We start from the raw sequence: 20,710 nt of genomic DNA, 5'->3' as shown, positions 1-20,710 counted from the left end.
TTTATTTTAGCTACCGCGACACAGCAAGAAACAGATACTGAAATTAGCACAGAAACACTAAATAAATCATCCCAGCCCAGTTCAAGTGTGCAGTCTACACCCACAGAAACAGCCAGCACCCCTAAGGAAAAGGAAGGTTCAGCTGATAAAAGCAAAGAGTGTGTTACAGTGAGTATCATCACTTCAAACAAAAATAACGTGTAAGATTTCTCTGAAACCTTCCCCTAAAGGCTTCCCTGGAGAAGCCAGGAATTGGTAACCATTTGCATTATTTCAAAGAGTGTGTTTTGGGGAGTGATAGAGATTTGTGGTTTTTGTTCTTCATCTTGTAAAAAAAACCTCCTCTGTCCTCTGGGAACACCCTTTCCCCTTCATTCCCAGTAAAACCTTGTGTTGGCTTTATTCATCCTTCCAGCCAAGGGGGACTGGACCTCTTTCTCTCTCTCTCTCCAGGACCCATCAGTGTAGCTTCTGGTCTGGATCTTTCGATACAAGTTGCCTTCTGATAAGCAATACTGACTGCAGCACTTCCAAGCCCTTCTTGCCTGGGGGTTCAGAGGCCAAGCTCAAGACCTGCATTCAAACCAACTTACTTTCTCACCACAGACTGCCATTAGGGTACCACAATGTTCCATAACACTGATACAACACTTCACCTGGATCTACGGTTAACGGAGCAGTTTTGAAATCTTCCATAGCATCTACTCTGATAGTTTTCAGTGGGCAAGGATGAGCAAATGCTCTAAAAAAAGGGACTTAACATTGCATATATAGAAAATGTTTATAGAGAAGATTCTGCTTTCTAGGTAGGGCTTGACTATTAGCAATTTCGGCATCATTTTTTTTCTGCCCTTGCAAGATTTATTAAAAGAAAAATTTTAGTGGGGAGGCGGGTGGGGCTGATCCTTCAAACCTTTACACATGATCCTCCACATCAGTAGGAGCCTTGTTGTATTTTAAAATATTAAAAGCAAACTAATTTTGTAGTATTGTGATTCCAGCATGATGTCTCATTGAGATAGTCCTGTAGAATTGGGAAGCATAGTAATCTAGAGAGCTGTGTTCATTTCTTGACACTTTTGCTACTGTCTGGTGTTAGATCTCTCGGCTTGAAATGTCATCTAAGGGAGTAACTTGGGGAACAGATTTGAAGAGGGGGAAAAGAATGTGCTGTTTCACTTAAGTGTTTTGATGAAGTTGGTTAAACTCTGGCTCATTCGGTTAATGTTTGTATGCACTGTTATGGCAGCACAAGCTTTGTATTTCTGGGTAAGTAGGGAATATGAGACCTAAAACCTGCCAGGGAATATTCCAGTTAAACAGATATGGAATTGCTTTTATATAGATGTTCTACCTGAAACATCATGCTGTATACATTGATGATGTTCATAATCTGAATTTTGTTTCATTAACAAGGAAGTAACCTGTGAATTCATTAAGATGCAAATTTTTAACACAAAGGAAACATCCAACATAAATTTCATATAATAATGTAACAACTAGGTGGAATTTATGTAAAAGCTGAGGCTTCTAGAGGTTGCCAGTGCTGTCTCTGCAGATAGCAGCAGGTGTGACAAGCAACCAGCCTTTAAAACTGGTCCAGGTACTGCAGACCACCACCTATATTCCAACTACTCAACCCACAATTGTAAGTACAACATCATAGTTTAAAGTCTGCAGCAATGCTGTTCCTGGCATTAAAATTGCTCAGTATCTCTGGGGGGTTGTCTCCGTCTGGTGTTGTATCAAGAGATGAATTCACTGGTATAGTCTCAACTTGCAATGCAAAATGCTTTATTTTGCTGTGCAACATTCCACCCTTTCACTCCATTCACGATTGCAAGGATTCAGAAATCTTTAAGTGCAAAGGCACTGAGGACAGGCAGAGGCCATTTCACATTATTGGTCCGTTTCATGTATATACTTGACCACAACATCAATGTAAATATATAGAATTCATTTAAAATATCTTTTAAATATCGTTTTGTCTATGTATCCTAAAGAGATTTAGAGATTTAATTATTTCTGAGCTATGCTTGATATTCCTGTGACATCTCAGTACCTGTAAAAAAGGATATGCATTTGTCAGCAGTGTCTCTCCCATGCAGTCTTGCACATTAGCATTATGAAACAAGAAATCGCATTGGAATCAGACCTGGGTTTTTTCCATCAAAGGCTTAACCAAGGACAACCGAATTCCCTAGTGTCAGTCACAGTAGATGGGACAAAAGTGAGTTGGATTTTTGTATTTTATACACCATATTAGCCCGTTATTTCAGCTGGTTGTGCTCTGCAGTGCTCATGTCAGAGTCAGCTCCTGAGCTGATGCTGCCCTGGTCATGGCACATGCTCTGCCTCTGTGGTGGGTTCAGCAGGCAAACCCATGTGTGGGTGACTTCATTTCTGACTTAATTTATAACAGTGTGTAGTATTTTATCTGACTTAACAGTGTACCTAACCCACCCTGTGACTGTGAGGCCTGATGTGCTGTAGAAGTTCCTCCGTCTCTCTTTCCCTGTGCACACCCCCGGCTGCAGGACACACCTGTGTGTGTTGGTGGATATGTGCTCATGCACAAACAGTGCTTCACAGCCATCAGATTCCACACAAACACAGCTCTTACTGGGGATTGAGACTTCCCACATTCCTCACAGCATTTCAGTTCCACTTGGTCTCAGCTGAGACCACTGTGCACCATTGCAGCATTGGCCCTGAGTTGCTTGGACTGAACTACCATTAACAGTAAGGTTTTGTATGTGTTTTAAAATCCAATAGCAGACATCTAAGACATCAGGCTTCTTTTGTGAATAGCTGCGAGGTTGTAAGATCCTACGGTGGTTTTGTGTAATATTCAGAAAAATGGCAGTTACCCTCATCAGTTTTCTGTAACACAAAGTGTATTGAGTTATGTAGAGCAGAACTGGAAGGTGTGAAAGGTTTCCAACTTTATTTGTGCATGTTTATAACTTTGTACACATTTGCATTAGTCTTGCACAGCTACAGACACCTCTGTATTCTAATGACTGCACGTGCAATTTAAATAATTTTAAACCTTAGTGCATGTTTAATATGTATGCAAAATGTACATATGTGTAAAACTGGCAGAGGTGGAAAATTTACCTCTCAGGGAATGATCTTAACACATTTAAGGAGTCTCGCACATTCCATATTCCGTTCGCGCTAAGAACTGAAACTTAATTATTTCCATGTGTGTAAGTGCGTATATTTAAAAGCAACTGCGGCAACCTTAATTTCCCCATCTCTAGTACTGACAGTGACTTACATAATGGCTTCTTTAGAATTCAGTTTGCACTTTGTGTCCAACTAGGAATTTCTTCCTCTGAACAACTTCCATTGTACTTTCTGGGTACCGTTTCCATTGAACCTTGTAGACACATCTGAAATCATTACAAAATGGCAGTAATCTGGAATTTATTTAGCAAATTGGTCCCATGTTTGTTTTTTATTCTTTCTGCAGTTAAAATAATGTAAAAATATGAACCCATCATCTTTGCATTCTGGGGAATGGAATGAGTAGGCTTCTGGAAGGCACAGACTCAGTCACAAAGGAGCTGTAATCCATCTCAGCAGGGATACTCACAGTCTTTCTGGAATATCATTAAGACACTCATGTGGTTTCTTGAATCAGTGTGGGAAAACATTGGGCTTCAGTGAACTTGTATTTGTTCTTCCATGTTCTCTCTGGAATGTCACACTACCATTGGGGGATGATCTGGGCATCCCTTTCAGGTTCCTCAAAATCTCACTCCCTGTTTCTTCCACAAGATGTTGTGAACTGAAATAGATGCGTTTGATCACCACTTGTGCATCACTGGAATTGTATCGGAACACACTTTGCAGTTTGTATGGTAGAGACATTTCTAGACTTTCTCACGTTTTTGGAGGAAGGTTAAAATACAGACTTTAGGTTCAATAAATCCTCTTACAGATCTCCAGAGTGATGTGACCTTGACCAGATTGTTTAACATTCTTGTGCCTTTGTCTCTGCATCTGTAGAATCAATTACCACCTATAGAGATGTCCTGAAACTCCATTTGTTGAGATGTATAAATCATGATCTGTATGATGGAAGTGAAAAGTTTATTCTATATTAATATTTTTACAGGGTGTGTAAGACAATTCCCAGTAATGCTGATGTTTTTGCTATTAATTTGTGCAGAAGTTAAATTAAGTACTTTCTTTTGTTCAAATGGATGTTCTTTGTTCTCTTCTGTATAGACTGAATGCATGGGGGAGAGTTCCTTTTGGGGAAAAAGATTTAAGTAATGTGTAACAAGAATATACTTATAAACAAGGGTATTTTTGTACTCCAGTTTGATTTGTCAGAACTTTTTCAAATGACAAAGGATTTTCTTAGCCCTTTTTCTTCTTCCCATGTGTTAGTTTGCAGAAAATACATAACTGGATGTAACTCTGAAACCCTCACCCTCCAAGCACAGACAATGTGTGCACCCCTATAGCACCTCCTGTCCCTGTAATTCTATAGCAGTGATGAGAACACAGAAACTCTTGGCTATAGGGAAGTAATGCACTACTCTCTCCCCTGGAATGAGGTAATACTGCGGTAATAAAGGTATTAGTTCTTGCACAAAATTGGAACTTGTTCTGGATTTCCCCTGGAAAATAAATCTCTGTTTCTGTGGTCATGTTTATGTGACCTTTAACATAACAATCTGTTTCTCTTGGTTTTAATCCACAGACCATTCCTGTAGTGGTAAGTCCTTCTGCTGGGACAGTGGCAATGAGAACTGGAGTTCAGTATGTTCAGACCACAATGCCAGTCCAAGTACGAAGAGTCTAACTGCTAACAAGAAGTTCATACAGTTGTTGGAATAAATAAATCTAATAGAAATGTGACAAATAAACACAGTTCTTTGGATTAACCTCAGAGGTTCAGACTTTAGCTTTGTGTATGTGTACAAAGCATTAATTACACTACATTAATGTAAAGCATTAGTGCTGGCTTAGAAAAGCTGAGGACAGGTAAGATCCATATTAAATCTATGCTTCTTTTGTAAATAATGTACAATTTGTGGATGTCATTAGAGTACCATCTCCTTTTTTATATTTGTATTGACTTTAACTTATAAAGAGTGTTTGAAGTTGGAAAAGGAAGGTTTAAAACAGCCTTATCACAACCTAATGCTGAAAAATGGTCTTGGGAAACTGCATCAAATAATCTGAGAATCTGAACAACTTTTTCCGTTTGGAGTGAAAAAAATTTCTGCACTTTGAATCTCTTGTGGAATTTCTCTGAACAACCAAGTGATGAAGGATATCTTTTTTCAGTTAACTCTATTAGGCAAATTATGTGGACCTGAAATCCATAAAAATTTACACTGTTTTTCACAATGACCAGGCTGACAACAATATTCATGTTGCTTACAGGTTAAAATTAATTTAAAATTTCATTCAGTCTAAGATCAGAGAATTTGGAAAGTGTAACAGCAGTTGGTTGTAGCAGGATTTCTGATACTGATATCAAAGATTAAGGACAGTAAAGTTTGTTCCTATGCTTTACAGTTTTCTTATTTTTTAAAAATCCTCCCAGAGGACTTTGGAAAAGAACTAGGTGTGGAGAAAAACATGGATTGGGAAACATGGGCAAAGGACTCTTGATGCTGGGCCAGAGCATGTATTATTTATATGATGGAATTTATGTTTTTATGTAAGCATGAAGCAGTACAGTATGAGAGGAAGTACCCCCTGGAGATGCTGTCTGTTACACTGAGCTGTAGTCCCATTTTGTATGTTGTGTAAAACGAAAGCATTGAACAAAGCAAAGGTGATGTATGTATATGAGAAAATTAATTGTATGATATCATTCCAGTACATTCTGTTGTACATTTTAGTCATGTTGATTTCTCTCATTGTTTATATAAGAATGCGGTTTGTACAGTCTCCAGCTAGTACCCTGATTAGAGGGAAAAAAGTATTAGAAGAAAAAAAAAAGTGAGAACAGAATATTCATTAATTGCAGTTGTGTCAAAACTAGCCTAGCTGGCCTTATTTGTGAAGCATAATTGCTTTTAGCATATGGAAGTATTTTTTCACATTTTCTTTGTATAAAATTTGTATTAAACTTAAATATCTTTTTTGACAATTGTGTTTCTTTGTGACTAAGACAGGTGACACACACGATATGCTTTGGGTTTCTCCAATTTTTCAAGAAACGTCACCATTTTTTTATTAAACTGTTTTAGAAAAATGTTCTGTGTTCCTGGATTTCCAGTTTTGGTTCAATCTGGAGGAATGTTCATTTCTGCACAATCTCCAGATCACAGGTAATTTCACTTACATTGGCATCTTCTGTCTCAGAAGTGCGGGACCTTTGGATCCAAGTGTGTCCAGTTTGATGTGTAACATTTATTCATTGGTTGGATTGGGGTTGGACTGTACACATCAGCCTAACACCATGTTAGGTGTATTTGTGGGTTAGAAATGGGGCCTCTCATGGTGAGTGCAGTTGTAGCCTCTCAAGAGGGCATGAATTGGGCAAGACTTCCGTGTGTGTGTCTTAATTATAAGAAACAGGAAGCTTGTGAAATGTCTCATAGTAAAATCTGTGAATATTGTCTGAAGTTCATGCTCCTGCATTTACCTTGTTATGTGCATTTGTAAAGCAACCACAGTTCATGTTCCCAGTGCTACTGTTTACAGAAAAGCACAAAACTGGAAAGCTTGAAATGTTGTTTTGGCCTTCCCCATGGAATCTGGATGCTGAAATGAGGCCTTGTGTTAGAGGAAAAAGAAAGAGATGTACAAGATGTACACCTTTCTGACACCTTTTCCAGCCTGTGGAGGTTTTTTCCTACAGAAGAGTTGTTTTCTTTCCTCCTCCAAAATAACAAGTGACCAAATCCTAGAAAAGTATGTAGAAAATGTAGAAATGCATAAAACCACAGGTGAAGGAGCTGAGCCAAGACCTGTACGTGTGTCTGTGCATGTTCCCAGACCTTTTTAATGTTCCTAGGTACAAAATTGCTGTAGATCCCCTCTTCTATCCATGATAAATTCCCTGGAACAGTAAATCTTGAACAGTAAACAGTAATTCTGAATCCTCTTGCTGCACTGAGAGCCATGGTGCCTGGAAGGAAGTGCTGACACCTGAGTGAGAGACATGTTCCTGACCCTGGTGTGTCCTGCCCAAAGCTCTGCTAAAGCAGAATGTCAGCAACAAAACCAAGAGCTTTCAAACCTTTAAATATATTCAGAAAGCAAAATCTTCCAAGAAACTTTAAGGAAAAAAAAAACCAATCAGTGCTGAGACAACTGACTCAATTAAGTCAGGTGTTAAATTTGGAATTTCAAGGCAGATCAATTAGCTGATTGAAGGGGTATTAAAAGCTGAAGTTGTGCTTCTCTAGGAATCTACAATCCCTGGCATTTATTCCTCTTTCAAAAGTTTATTTACCAGAGAGCTTATCTTGCAAGCATTAATCAATTCTCCACTGACTTTGTCACGAATAGGAAATTATACCACAAGTGAAGGAAATCATTCTTACAGCTGGGAAACCTTGAGGAAAAAATTCTGCTCAGCAAGCCCTGAGAACAGCACTGCCTCTGCTAGAAAAGTGACATTTTGGATGGAGTTGTGCTAAGCACAGAGAGCAGCTCTTTGCAAATGCCCCCGTAGCATCTGCTGGAAGGCTGGGTTTGGTCATGCTGATGTGTCACAGCTGCTGTGGGGCTGCTGCCTTGGATTAATTTAGGATCAGATTTTCTGCTTTAGCTCTGCAGAAAATCCCCTCTCAGATCTAGCACTGTTTTCTCTAAATGTTTTTAAAGGTTAGGAATATCCTTCAGGTTTGTGGAGCACTTGTGTAACCCTTTGAGCGGTGAGGGCTGTAGCACTTGCTGCATCTCTAACACCTCCTTCCAGAGGGGCTTTGATCCTTCTGACTTTACCTGGTGCCACAGCAAGGAACAATCAGCCATTTTCAAAGTAAGAGATTCCTCCAGGCCCAGAGAATTTAAATATTCTGACAGCAAGATTACCAGGCCAGCCTTGAAATGGGGAGCACACACTGCACATCCTACCTCTAGATTCAAGAGTGGCGGGAGAGAAGGCAGGTAATCCAGTCCCCCAAAATGTAAACATGTTTTTATTTAATGCCTTTCACTCATCACAAGGTACTTTTTCCCAATCCTCAGCCCCAAGATGGCAGCATAAGGCACCGTGTAGACACATGCACAGTCCATGTACCATCTTGGTAAGGTTCAAAAACACAGCTACAGTTCTTACCAGCAGTACCATGTGTCCTTACTACTCATGTACACAATATGATTGTCCCCAGAGTTTGTTCTGGAGAAATGAACTATTAATTTAGAACAGTAAGACTTTCCCCACCCTCCCCACCCCCAAAAAGCCAGATGAAAAACACAGGTACAGAGCTTAATACCAGAGTAATGAGATTAGTTCATAAATTAAAAAAATACAAAAAAAAAAAAAAAAAAAAAAAAAAAAAAACCAGAACAAAACAAAGAATCAACAGTTTCACTCCTATTTTCAGAAGGTCCCATGTGATAGGATGGATTGTGCAGACTCCTTGCTGTGTCCTCTTCCCCTTTCAAAACCAAGAACGCTGACAGGGAGGCCCAGATTTGTAGCATTTGCCTTGTTGATGGCAAAAAGGCCATTAGAGCTCCGTGCCTCCACCTTAGCCAGCAACTGCAGCATCCCAGTGACTATCAGGAGGACTTTCCTCTGTCCAAAGGAAGGAGGACTTGAGACAATATTCTTTGGCTGCAAGTTCTTAAAGGCTTCCACTGAAAGGGTTCTCCTTCAAAAAAAAGAAAAACTGCAGTTGCTGTGGGATTTTTTTTACTAAGAAAATGTTGAGGAGTAGGTGGAACCGATGTAAGAGTCTGAGTGAAGCCCTCCCAGTGCTAAGATGTTGGGGTCTGCTACAAGTATTCAAGTTCCAGGGCGTGCCGAAGAGCTTCCAGGTCAGCGTGACAAGAGATTCTCCAGAAGGGCATGTTGTGCTAGAGTGAAACCAAAAGAGTGGAATTTTTTTTCTGTTTTTGTAGAATACTGATATCAAAACAACTTCGTTTGTACCCTCAGGAACTGAGTTTTGTACTTGGCTGTCACAGTGCCAGAGGCAAGGAGGCTCATCTTAGGGGAGGGAGGAAGAGACAAAGTGGGAAGTGTCTCTGTTGATCTGTCTCTCCTACGCAGACAGGAAGACACATCTTCCACAATTTAGGAGTATCCTGCTTCACAGGTGATGGAGGATGTGGGCTGGATACTAAACTTTGTTCCTGTTTTTTTTCCCCCCATGAATTGAATAGGAATGTTTCTAAAACTGCAGTATTACTAGAAACAGTTTTAGGCAAACATCAGTAGTGAAAGCTGTTATCAGTGATTCACAGACAAGTGAATTAAATCCATCTATTGTAAAAGGAAGTTATTAAAATTTATAAAAATGTAATTAAAGGGATAAAATGCCACACAATCAAAATGCTTTCTAACAATTCACCTTCCCAATTAACTGGAACTGTAGGTCATACTGCATTTTCTACAAATGTAGGAACTGGTATCATTGCTCAGATCAATTTTTGTTTAACAGAACACTCTTGCCTCAGAGGAAGGTGCAATGAGGTTATAAAAGTCTATCCCCAAAAAACTGTCCTCCCATTTATGGGAGGTTATCTTAAATTATTCTACTGCCTTCCTGTTTTTGAATTTGTATTTGCTGTGATAAATCTGAAGCCATGTACACACATGTCCAAGTTTTAACCAGCCTGCTCCACTTGAAATCTGAGCATCTGGACAAAGTCTGGAAGGTCAATTACCTGTGACCTATTCTGTCTTCTTTATATACTACCCTGATCATTCTCCTAGAAGTTGTGAATATACTGTAGAAAAACAAGACTTGTATCTGAAAGAGGACAAAGCATCAACTTTTTAACTGCTGTGAAACAAGTGCAGTTCAATTTCATCAGGGACCTGGGATGTTACCTGTAATCAGGGTGCCCTGAAAGCATCCCTGAACAGCACCGTTCCTTAGCAATAGCTGTGATCCCCATGATTACTTGCACAGAGAGCACCTCAAAATAATTAGAGCATGCTCTTAGATGTTAAATACAACTTTTCTTGGTGTGTTCTGGTGAGCCTGGGGTTTGTGCTGGATTTGTTTCTTTTCCAAGACTGTTAAAGCAGTTAAATCAAAGACACAGTTCTTTTCTGCACTGTGATTTTGTAACGTTTGGGACTGTGATTTTCTTTGCCTTCTCCCAAAATGCCAGTCTCTGCACAGTCAGTGGTGTATATGTAGTAATAAATGTACAGAAAGCCTAAACTGACAGCACTTAGTCCCTTCCAGCACGGGCATAACACATCTAAGAGTCTTTTATCACTGCAGGAGTTCACCTGTAACCACGCTGCTTGTGCATAAACAGCTTCAACAAAGCTTCAGAGAACATACACTTCCTAGGCAGATTCTGATGAAGGGAGATGTTCCTTTTCCAGTTGTACCTACCTGTGTACAAAAAATTCCAGTGGTTCCAGAGTGTCTATTTACACTCCTCTAACCTTTAAATACAACTAAAGTTTCTCTCTGGTATATTGCCTGTTGCCTACCAGTAAACAAATGTTTCCTTTGAGCTGTTTATCAGTGTGTGTAGAGACAGCAAACAAACCCAGACAGCTGAAGTGACTGAAATCCACCGTTCTGCAATTTCACTTTACGGGGAAAAGTTATTTCCTTCTCCCTCCCCCAGTTTCTATTAAACCCCTTCCATTAAATTATCTGTTTTTCTTTCTTAAACCAGAAGAAAACTTGGCCTCTCAGCCACTCCTGTTGTTCAGCAGTTACAGATTTATCACTTATCAGACAGGTGAAGAAAAATGACCCACAAAACTGGAGATGTTATCAGTGCTGTCAGCAAAACAGCAAAAGGCTCTCTGGCTGTCCCCTCCCTTTTTTGTTTTCTCTGTATAAAGCTCAGGTGTGTAGAAGGTTTGATTAATGATTGTCATCAATCAAAGGAGGTGACAGCCCAGCAAAGAATGTGCTCTACTAATGGCTGAGCTGCTTAGGCCAGGAGACATGAGCAGGAGGCTCTTGAAATCCCAGCAGAGGAGACTGCTGAACCTCCCCACCTCACCATGCAGGCTGAGAGCCCCTGAAGCCTTTGATGCAGTCCTGTTCACTGACCCACTGCCTTTGAAGTGTGGCACTGAGCTGCCACAAACAGCAGGCTATTGTCACTTCAGCCCCAGTCATGCATTTTGGACTCTTCCTGACAGCTCCTTAACCCTTCATGAGCTACAAAACCCTCTGCAGTTTTAGGTAGTTTTCCAAGGTGGGTGCAGATATTGTTGCTTCCACTGGCCAGGAAAATTACACTATAAAAAAAATAGGGTTTCTGCTGCTTTGAAGATAACCTGAGATACAAATTCTGGGGATAAAATACATGCCCCCCACTTATTTGCTGGGATCCCTTTGTTGCTGGGCTTGTGCAACCAAAGAGCTCAAATTTGCTTGGAAAGTCTTTGCAGGATCTTCAGCCAGAATAAGGTACCAGGTCCTCCAGCACAAGGTTCACCTGTATAGCTGAGCTCCTGTGACACACACTTTGTACATCACCTGAGCTACACCCGTTGTTGGTGTATCTGTTAAAAATTAACAAGTTTCCTGAAGATGGAGCTCATTCAGCCAGTTCCTGCATCTCAACTCATGTGCAATGCTCCTGGAGCAAACGCAGCTCTATCACGTTTCTCCAGTCACATCAGGAGCACAAGACCCAGGATGCACAAAGACATCTTGCAAATAATGTTTGCCATTAACAAATTGAATTCCTGGCCCTGTAAAGCCAAATAAATGGAAGCTCCAGGCAATTTTCTGTTCTAAAGTTTAGGAAATGAAAACTTTGGCTGTTCCAATTCTCATTATTCCTGATCACACTGCTTTTGCAGTTTCTGTTCTTTGTATTCAGTACAACTTTCTAATTTCATTTTGCTTGTGAAATTAATCACATTGATCCGTAAGTCATTGAGAAAGGCAGCAACTCTGTACAAGCCCTTTAGGTATTTGCTATAATGAAGTTACACTCCATGATCTCAACGAGTCATAAATATAAACATACGTATGGATATAGGCATATTCTAGTAAGTAATCCAAAATTAACCCCAACAATTTAGAATTTACAAAAGCAGCACATGTAGATCAGAAATTCACTCTGCCTGCTCATCTGAGATCACACGCTGGAATTTCCCTTTTTGTGTTTTTATAGCATCTTTATTAAGCAAGAATGATTCCTGGAACATGTGACACTGCAACTACCTGAAATATTGTACCAGCTGCCAAAGTGGGGGGGGATTTAGAGCATAGAATTTCAGACAAGGTGATTGCTGAATATTTTGCATATTAAGAAATGAGACCAATTGTAAACTGCTTCAAGTGGAGGGAGCTTCATTAAATGTTTAAATAATGAAAGGGTCATTGCAATCAAAACTTGGAAGAATCCAGCATGGCATCCACAAACTGTACCTTTTTTGCTCCCTGTTCCTCTTCAACACCATCTCCTATTACAATGTACACGGCTTTCCTTCCAAACCTCTGCATTATTCTTTCAAAACAGCTCTCTTTCCCTAAGCAACACAAGAGAAGATACGTTTTTTTATCTGGACACACACCACAGGCAGAGCTAATATTCAGGTACAGGACCTGGAGTTATAACCTAATTGAATTGGATGCAACACTCTTTGCTTTCTTTTCAAACTGGAACCAAACTGGATCTTCTTCTGAGGCGGATCCTCTCCATCTCATGACAGTTACTAGCACTTGTTTTGTCAGCCAAGGACTTCCAAGTGCTGCTGTGAGCTTTGTGACTGTGATGCCCTGCTAAGACACCAGCTGGCAGACTGATGTGGCACTCATGGCATTCAGTTTCCAGAGCCATCTTCTGTTCATTCTGGTTGCAGTAAAAACATGAAAAGGCAATCCTCAGAGGTTCAAACACACCAGAAAGAACAGAATACAAAAAAGCCCCAAGCCAACCCTATCAGTACTTATTACTCACAAACCTTCACAAAGCTCATTCAGCACACTTGACCCCTCTGCAAGAATAAGAGGATCCAAACAATGTTTCTGTAACAGGTCCAACCAGCCCTTCCTTCCAGCTGGGTGCAGCTGGACATCCCATGTGCAGTCAGTGCACCACAGGGTGGATATAGATCTCTATATCTGGCTCACTCCCCCATGGAGACACTTGACAAGTGTTTTTTAAATTTTTTTCCTTGCAGTCTGTACTAGGTTAAGTGTGGGAGTCAGGATGTGAATTAGACATCTCTAAGTACAGAGCTAAAAATAAAGCTCACTCATTGCTTGTTACAATCAGGTTGGATGGCTGTGCCTGACTTAGGGACAAAACTTCAGCCTGTCTTAGGTGAGACTTCAGTCAGTTTGCTCTTACCTGTTTTTGTTGCACTGTAAATGTTTTCAATGGGGAAGACAGTGCCCAGTCCATAGAGAAGCACTTTAGCCAGAGCTGGTATAAGCTGAGTTGTGGTGACCAACACATTCACACAGTTGGGCCTAGAAAACAGAAGTTATTAGAAATCTGAACTGAAAGATGGCAAGAAGCAAACCTTTCCTGCCACTGGAAGTTCCCGAGCCAATGGGGGATTTTTCAGCCAGAGGAAGATAATGTGAGTACCAGAGATGCCTTTTGATCAGCTCAGTAGAATGAAAAAAAACCAAACCAAACCAGCAGCAGTGATGTAGCCTTACTGCAAGCTTGCCAGGATCTATTTGGTGGGAATTTAAACACAATGGATTAATGTCCATACTGGGTTCTGTGAGTGAACGTGTTCAGGGACAGAAGGGCTCTTTCCTCCCCCTCCTCTTTTGTAAACCTGCTCACATGCAAATGGTGCCATGGATGAGGGAGCCAAGGAAAGGCAAGGAAAGGACCGTTGTGCTTTTGCTCAGTTCATCATCCCAAGCTCACCCCAACCCTTGATAATTCAGCCTGGCAAACATGTGCAGACTGGCCTCTCACAGACTTGGCCAGCAAAGTCCTGTAAATGTGTCTTGATTTGTTTAGAGGGGGAACACAAGAGGAGCAAAGGAGCTCCTGGATCAAACCCACAGGCAATTCTTTGAGCTGTTCTTACCGGGAATGTATCAAATTCAGCGCCTTCAGAGCATGTGTGAGCCAGAGATCAGTCAGCGCTTCCAGTTCTGCTCTCAACTGCAGCCAGGTTTCTCTCTTAGGAGCTCCTATTAAGCCTGCAAGCAGGGAAAGTGTCCTTGCAGAAGCACAGAAAGGGAACTGCGTGGCTTTTGTAGGCACAATACCAAAGGGCACCTGCCTGTATTCTGAACTCTCACACTGCCCCTCTCTTGGTGGCCCTGGTGCCGCTGCCTCCCTTTGTCACTGCCAATGTCACTCCAAGGCTCTGCCCTGAGGTCCGTGAAGCCCAACAGCAGCACAATCCTCTGCTGCTGCAGCTCAGCTTCCTTCCCCTCTGGTGGAATGGTTCAGAGTCAAGCACACACTGTGGGAACTCCTTGGAACATCTTTCTTGGAGTGAGCATAAAGCTGGCATGGGAAGTGAGCAAGAGGATCGAAGAGCAGTGTGAAGTGGGCAGTGGCCTGGGCAGAGAGACATCTGAGGCCAGGATGGTTTTGTTTCCCCTGAAAACCTGTGCCCCATTTCCAGTGCATGCCAGGTAGACTTGTCCTCCAACCAATAAATAAGTTGTGGTGATACTTTTGAGTTTTGCTTCTTTCTTTTTTGAGTCAGAGGGCAACCTGCACTCATGTACTGAAAAGGAAGCTGAGAGTCTCTTGGAAGAACCGTCTGCAACTAGGGGAGATGAAGGAACCCAGGGAACCCTGATATCTGGTGGTATTGTTTTGGGGGAGTTAAAAACAAGTAGTTATAATACAAGAAAGCCTTCAGACAGAGATCAGACATGTGTAGAAAAAAAGGAGCATATCCAGTTTTGAACTGTTTGCTTGCCTGCTAAACATTCTGGAAAATTGGAGAAGGTTGCTTTCCTGCCAAATAAATCACAAAATTAAGCCCCACACTTGGACTTGAGTCTTTTTCAAACCACTAAACCAGGTATTTCAGTGACTGCTGCAAATCCTGTACAGAACCACATTTCAGGGTGACTGCGGAGGAACTTGCTCAGCTCACTGTGAAGCACCCATATCATGAGGCTCCCTACAGCTCCTCCAGAGATGTCCCTAAAGGGTCTCCAGTTTTGGGAAGATGAAAGGCCTGCTGGTTGCCTGGCCACTGGCACTTACCCCCCACATTGTTTTTGTAGGTGTTGTACATCTCTTTCACCCGGCGGTAGCGGAACGCCAATTTCCTCATCCAGTCAACTCCCCCGTGAACCCCTGAGCCCAGACACAGGTTTGCACTGGCAGTGGAACTGTGGAAGCCATCCGCAGAGAAGTTATACGTGCTGGGAGAGGGAGGAGGGAAGGGGAGAGGTCAGTGTAATTACAGCCTGCACAGTGCCAGCAGGGAGGGGAAACGACTGAAAAGAAATGTGGAGACAAGTGGCAGCAGAGACACACAGAGGACACGCTGTACGGAACTGAAGTTCATCTTTAGCACAATTACCAGCACGGATCTAAAAAATGTTCTGTTCCTGCATCAATTTCTCACAATAATCATCCATAAAACCACAAATTGCAAAGCTCTATGTGAGTTCTGCACATTTCATTCTTGTCCCTTTACCGTGGCTCTGCAGGCAACACTTTGGGAAAAGCAGATGGAATTTTACAGAAGTAGTTTCTATGAACGTGATGACCCAACTTACACAGGTAATGGTAATGTTTGGTGCATTTTGGGTACAAGTTTCAACAAGGATCTGGCATGGCAAAGTCCAACTCCTCACTACAGATTGGACAGGGGGAAACCTTTCAGTCTGGTTTTGAAGCATTTTGGTGACAACTGTGACAACTGTCTGGTCAAATCATATCAGAAACTGGTATGGTCTGACTGGAGTTCAAGCTAATTTAGATGTACTTCCCAGACTGGTTCAAAGCTCAGCATAGCCAGGGCCTGACAGAAGGCACAGGCACAATAACGTGAGAAAGTGAATTGTACTTGTGTGTACTTGATAAATGCAGACAGCATGGAGCCAGGAGGGGAGAGAGTGCAGGTTTGAGAAGCACTGACCAGCCTCCTGCTATTTCCAAATGGCTGGGGACTGCCTGTCCTGCAACTTCCAGCTTGGGAGATCTCATACCTTAGATCTTGGCCATTGTCATCTGATGATACATCATCTATGTGGATCTGGTCACAGTCCTGAGAAGCAGATGAAAAAAAATACAGTGGTGAGTAGATGTTGTGGAAAAAAAAATTTGAAATCATATAATGCACAATTATATTAAGTGTAATATTAAGGAGACAAAATCTTACATATTGCTAGTATTGTAGTCTAGCCAGTTAATTGTTAGCAACAAGTATCATATAACACTGGCACAAAATATGAACAGAGAGTGTGTGTGTGAGATCCGCTGTTATCTAAGGGCACAACAGCTCTTGAATAACACACTAAGTGGAACTCCTTCCTATGCAGACAGGAGGGAGAGAGATGCTTGTGTTTTAGCCAGGAAAGCTGTGTTTTTTCTACTCTGTATGCATGATAAGGCAGAGACTTGGCAGCCTTTCCCCCTGTGAGAATACTGCTTTGGACAGGAGGTGTATGCCCAGATAATTACAGGGGGAGAAGATCTGTCCCAAGGAGATTTCCAGAGACGCCTGTCCTGCCGGTGTTTTCCCAGTTTGTTCTGAGAGGGCTGAGCTTCCTTTGATGTGCAGGGAAGCTGGGCTGAAGCACTGAAGGCAACACTCTTTCACTGCCCCAGCCACAGACTGAGCTGAGGAATAATGTGTGTCAATAATGAGGAAATCTGTGCACAGGAAATTTAACCAGAATATATACTTGGAGCTCAGCCTGCATGAAGTATGTGCTCCAGATCCTATCTTCCAAAATTCTTCATTGTTCGAATGGTGGAGGCCCTGCCTCAAAAATGTGAGAAATGTTATTCCTTTGGTTTCTTTCCCAGTCTCAGCATTAAGATTAGAAAGAGAAAAATCGGGAAGCTTCCCCCACCACCTTAACTCTCCTTTCTCCCTGAGGCTTACAGGTGAGAACAGAATAGAAAGCCTGCAAGCTGATGAACACTATCTTTTGTTTTGGTTGATTTTGCAACAGAGTTTAAAAGCTGCGACACTTGGTACCACAGGCCTCTGAAGTCAGAACAACTGCAGCTAACCAAGGTGCAGTAATTCTTCACCACTTCGGTGTTCTGTAAACCACAGAATTTGCTTTACCTTCCTTTCACAATTATGAGTTTGATGAATTAAACTAGCCCCTTTCAAAAAATTAAAAAAAATTCCCCGAACAAGTAACCAAACTTGTTGTCAACGGCAGAACATGACAGATAGCTCTTGTCCATATTAATGAGATTTTCTGCAGCATTTAGGTAATTCTCAAAAAGACACACAATTGCGTCTTGTTCTCGTCTCATCAGCCCTCTTATCAACCTGTCACTGGAGTGTAGATTGCTGTACATAACTGGAGCCAAGCAGCAGAACAGCAGATCTCTGCTGGCGTCTCTCTCTCTCCTCCAACCCCAGCATTTTGTAAGCCCCCCTCCCAGTAGCTGTTGTGGACCACGCTGGGGTAATACAGATACAGCCCACTCCACTTCAGCTGTATGATGCGGGGCATGAAGTCAGGGGAAAGGCATTTGTGGAGGGATCTGTTTTTCTCATTTGTGAATGGATTGTTCTGTACCCTGAAGTGTGACAACAGTGGCTATCACATTTCTAACTTAATAAAATACCCTGACACTGGGTGAGACGCTACCTCATAGCGCCGGCTGCGCCTCTCGTGTTACGGGGGAACTCGGGGAGCTGGCTGCAGCCACAGCGTGCACCACGTTTTACCACTCGGTTACAAGACTAATTTTTCATTCTTACAGAATTTCCTTGAAGTCTCAGTGAGTGGGGAATCAAAGCAGGATATCTCGGCTGCTGAAAAGGAGGAGGCTGTTCGAATGGCAGGAAGGCTGTGATGGGGACACGGCCCAGGTTTCACATCTGCTGATGTTTAAGCTGCTACTCTGGGATCTCAGGGTGGATGATGTGTGGCACACACAGCCTATACTTCAGTCCAATGTGTACGACCTCAGCCAGCCCTTGCAGCTCTGGGCACTGATCTGGTTTTACTCTTGGGTATCTCTGGGTGCTACACAACCTGCCTCCAGGTGGGACCAGCCACATTTAAAGGCGCCTGAGCTGTTTTAAACTGCACTTCTGGCTTGGAGAAAGCCTCTGCTGCCTCCTTGTGAAATACAGGGCTCCCGAGGAGCTCCATCTGTTACCCCTCACATTCCCTCTGAGTACTCTCAAGGTATGTCTCAAGCAGGTATGAAAACAACTTACAAATGCACACATAATCTACTTGTGGATCAGGACTGTGCTAGAGATTTTTAAACATCTCATGGATTCACTGATCAGTGGAGCTTGCATCCCTCATTAGGTGGGGGTTAACAGCTCCTCCAGGGATGTCTCTGAAAGGCAGCCACTTGTAAACACACTAATCCTCTTGTTTGTTAATTCCTCATACCCTTGTCAGTCCTCCTGTCCTTAATAACTGTTTTCCAGAGAGCCAGACAATAATATCTCCAGAGAGGCTGGGGGTGGAAGGTGCTACTCTTTAGCCAGCATTGTACTGTGAACAAAAGGCATCTGGGAAAAAAATCACAACCGGAAAGCCCAGAGTTTGTATTTTAACTTCACTGTGATTTGTAACCTTGAGTAAGTTCTTTTCTCCCCGATTTCCCTAAAAAAGGGAGCAGAGAGGGAGAATGCCTCCTGTCAGGTGAATATTTGCTGATAGGCTCTGCAGCATGATCAGAGCCCTCTGTGCACACCACCTTGCATGGCTCACACTTGTGGACTGCAGGGATTTCACCTACTTGTAAGAGTTAACTTGCTGACAGAGAATCCCTATCTGTAAAAAGACTACAATTTTTTATTAGGAGTCTAAGACTTCTCCAGACACCCACCTGCCCTGGGGACCAGTGATCAGCCTCCTTGCATACAACTACCCTGAGGTTTGGGGTGAATCAGCTGGAACTCGGCCTGTCCACTGGACTGCAGCACTAAGGGAGGATGGGTTGAAGCAGGATGGATGTGAACAGATCCATCTGAATGGATCTTTTGGTTCACCTCTGCACACATCCATGATTTCTACTCCCAAGCATAGCCAAAATGCATTCAGCTAATGCATCCAGGAAACACTTACCTGAATCCCTTCTGGGTAGATCCTAGGAAAAGATAAAGCCCTGGCTAACCAGAGTTTCAGAATATTTTTTTTTTTGGACAGAAAAAAAAGGAGCGTTCCAGTTCAGAAATGTTTTGCAGTGTTTAGCATCATCTGGTAAGAGAACTCTTGCTTTGGTTTCAAATGGGCAACTCTCCCACTGCTGTCTCAGCTACAGCCTCTCAAACTCTGCCCCAGCACAAAAGATGGTCAGAAATGGTTTCTGCCCTGTGCAGTTTTAGCTCATTTTGTCTTGTACAGGCCAGCATAGCACCACATGATGGTGCTAATGTATATGGTAATGCTTGTGGGCCTACAACTGAATCTGTTTCTGTGCTGTGTTTTACAAATTCTTTTGTCCATTTTTAAGGATGTCATTCACTGCATTTTTTTAAGCCGAATACTCAGTGATGTACGATCCTTAAATCCCACTCTGTGAATACACAAAGGTGACTTTTATTTACCATTCTAAATGAAGGAATAGGGTGGGTAACTCTGGATGCCTCTGCTGCTTCAAATTCTTCCAAACTGAGATGGCTTTTTTGGAAAGTAAAATTCTGTAAGGCACATTTACTTTCCTTGAATTCTCCATCATCCCTCAATTTTTCACTGAAAAACCTCAGCTAAAACCAAACCACCGATGCCCAGAGCTGTTACTGACTGACAAATGTGCACAATCTGATGAAGGCCAGACAATTTGCTGCTTCATTTAAAGTTTTAGAGCAGTAAGTGAAAAAAGGAGAAAACTTATTTTAAAACTGGTAATTCTTGCAAAAGTCTAGAAAGGCAGAGGGGTTTTAGAGGGTCACTTTGTGCAGGACATGGAGTTTTGCTGCATCACATATTGAGATGTGATGGGTGAAAGGTGAAGGTTCTGTAGTAAATATTATCACTACTGGAATAGTGCCCTGGGCTCCCAAAGATGAGCTCTCTTCTTTTTTTCCCCCTAAGAGAAAGATTTTTTACTTTGTACTTTCTGTGCCCTCACCACAAACTCCCTCTCTGAAAGAAGTTGAAAGAAGAAAAATCTGTCAGTTCAGGTGCTTGTCTTTGAAAGGAAATAAAAATTCTCAGCAAGTGAAACCTCAAGACTGCAAGGAGCCAGGTGGCAGGAAAGGTTGTACCTCCCCTGACACAGGGGACCACAGTGCAATTAAGCACTGAAGGAACCAGAAATTCCCGCTGAACTCCTCAGGCACAGAAAAAGTTCTCTGCTTTCATCTGGCACAGAAACAAATTCTTCCTTTTTCAAGTGAAGGGAAAAAAAAAAAAAAAAGCCCACAGAAGTCTGCCCAGCAATGCCAGGTTTTTTTTTTTTTTCCTCCAAATGCCTCCAAGCAGTGTTTTGATTCCAAGGTGCCCACAGCACAAAC

The 20,710-nt window shown here is 42.1% G+C and overlaps 2 protein-coding genes across 14 annotated transcripts in view; one reads left to right on the top strand and one right to left on the bottom strand.

Moving 5' to 3' along the window:
* Nucleotides 1-6,162, top strand: part of ZMYND8 (zinc finger MYND-type containing 8) — a 49,811-nt gene extending 43,649 nt beyond the window's left edge. For 3 of the 7 annotated variants that reach the window (XM_032127421.1, XM_032127420.1, XM_032127422.1), the window contains exons 20-21: nucleotides 11-168; nucleotides 4,721-4,822. In XM_032127421.1, the coding sequence (XP_031983312.1) occupies nucleotides 11-168; nucleotides 4,721-4,822 (260 nt within the window). Of the gene's footprint in view, nucleotides 1-10; nucleotides 169-453 lie in introns of all 7 variants that reach the window. The other 4 variants (XM_032127423.1, XM_032127419.1, XM_032127425.1 and 1 more) reach the window with 3 other exon arrangements.
* A 1,946-nt stretch (nucleotides 6,163-8,108) lies between these two features.
* EYA2 (EYA transcriptional coactivator and phosphatase 2) overlaps nucleotides 8,109-20,710 on the bottom strand; it is an 86,489-nt gene continuing 73,887 nt past the window's right edge. For 6 of the 7 annotated variants that reach the window (XM_032127428.1, XM_032127430.1, XM_032127426.1 and 3 more), the window contains 6 exons: nucleotides 16,248-16,306; nucleotides 15,295-15,455; nucleotides 14,150-14,264; nucleotides 13,447-13,568; nucleotides 12,522-12,622; nucleotides 8,109-9,009 (listed from right to left, as the gene is read on the bottom strand). In XM_032127428.1, coding sequence (XP_031983319.1) covers nucleotides 8,929-9,009; nucleotides 12,522-12,622; nucleotides 13,447-13,568; nucleotides 14,150-14,264; nucleotides 15,295-15,455; nucleotides 16,248-16,306 — 639 coding nt within the window. In that variant the 3' untranslated portion in view covers nucleotides 8,109-8,928. The remainder of the gene's footprint in view (nucleotides 9,010-12,521; nucleotides 12,623-13,446; nucleotides 13,569-14,149; nucleotides 14,265-15,294; nucleotides 15,456-16,247; nucleotides 16,307-20,710) is intronic. The other variant, XM_032127433.1, reaches the window with a different exon arrangement.

This window comes from Corvus moneduloides, chromosome 17 (genome assembly GCF_009650955.1).
Source record: "Corvus moneduloides isolate bCorMon1 chromosome 17, bCorMon1.pri, whole genome shotgun sequence".
Classification (NCBI taxonomy): Eukaryota; Metazoa; Chordata; class Aves; order Passeriformes; family Corvidae; genus Corvus; species Corvus moneduloides.
This window is presented reverse-complemented; position numbering and strand designations above follow the sequence as displayed.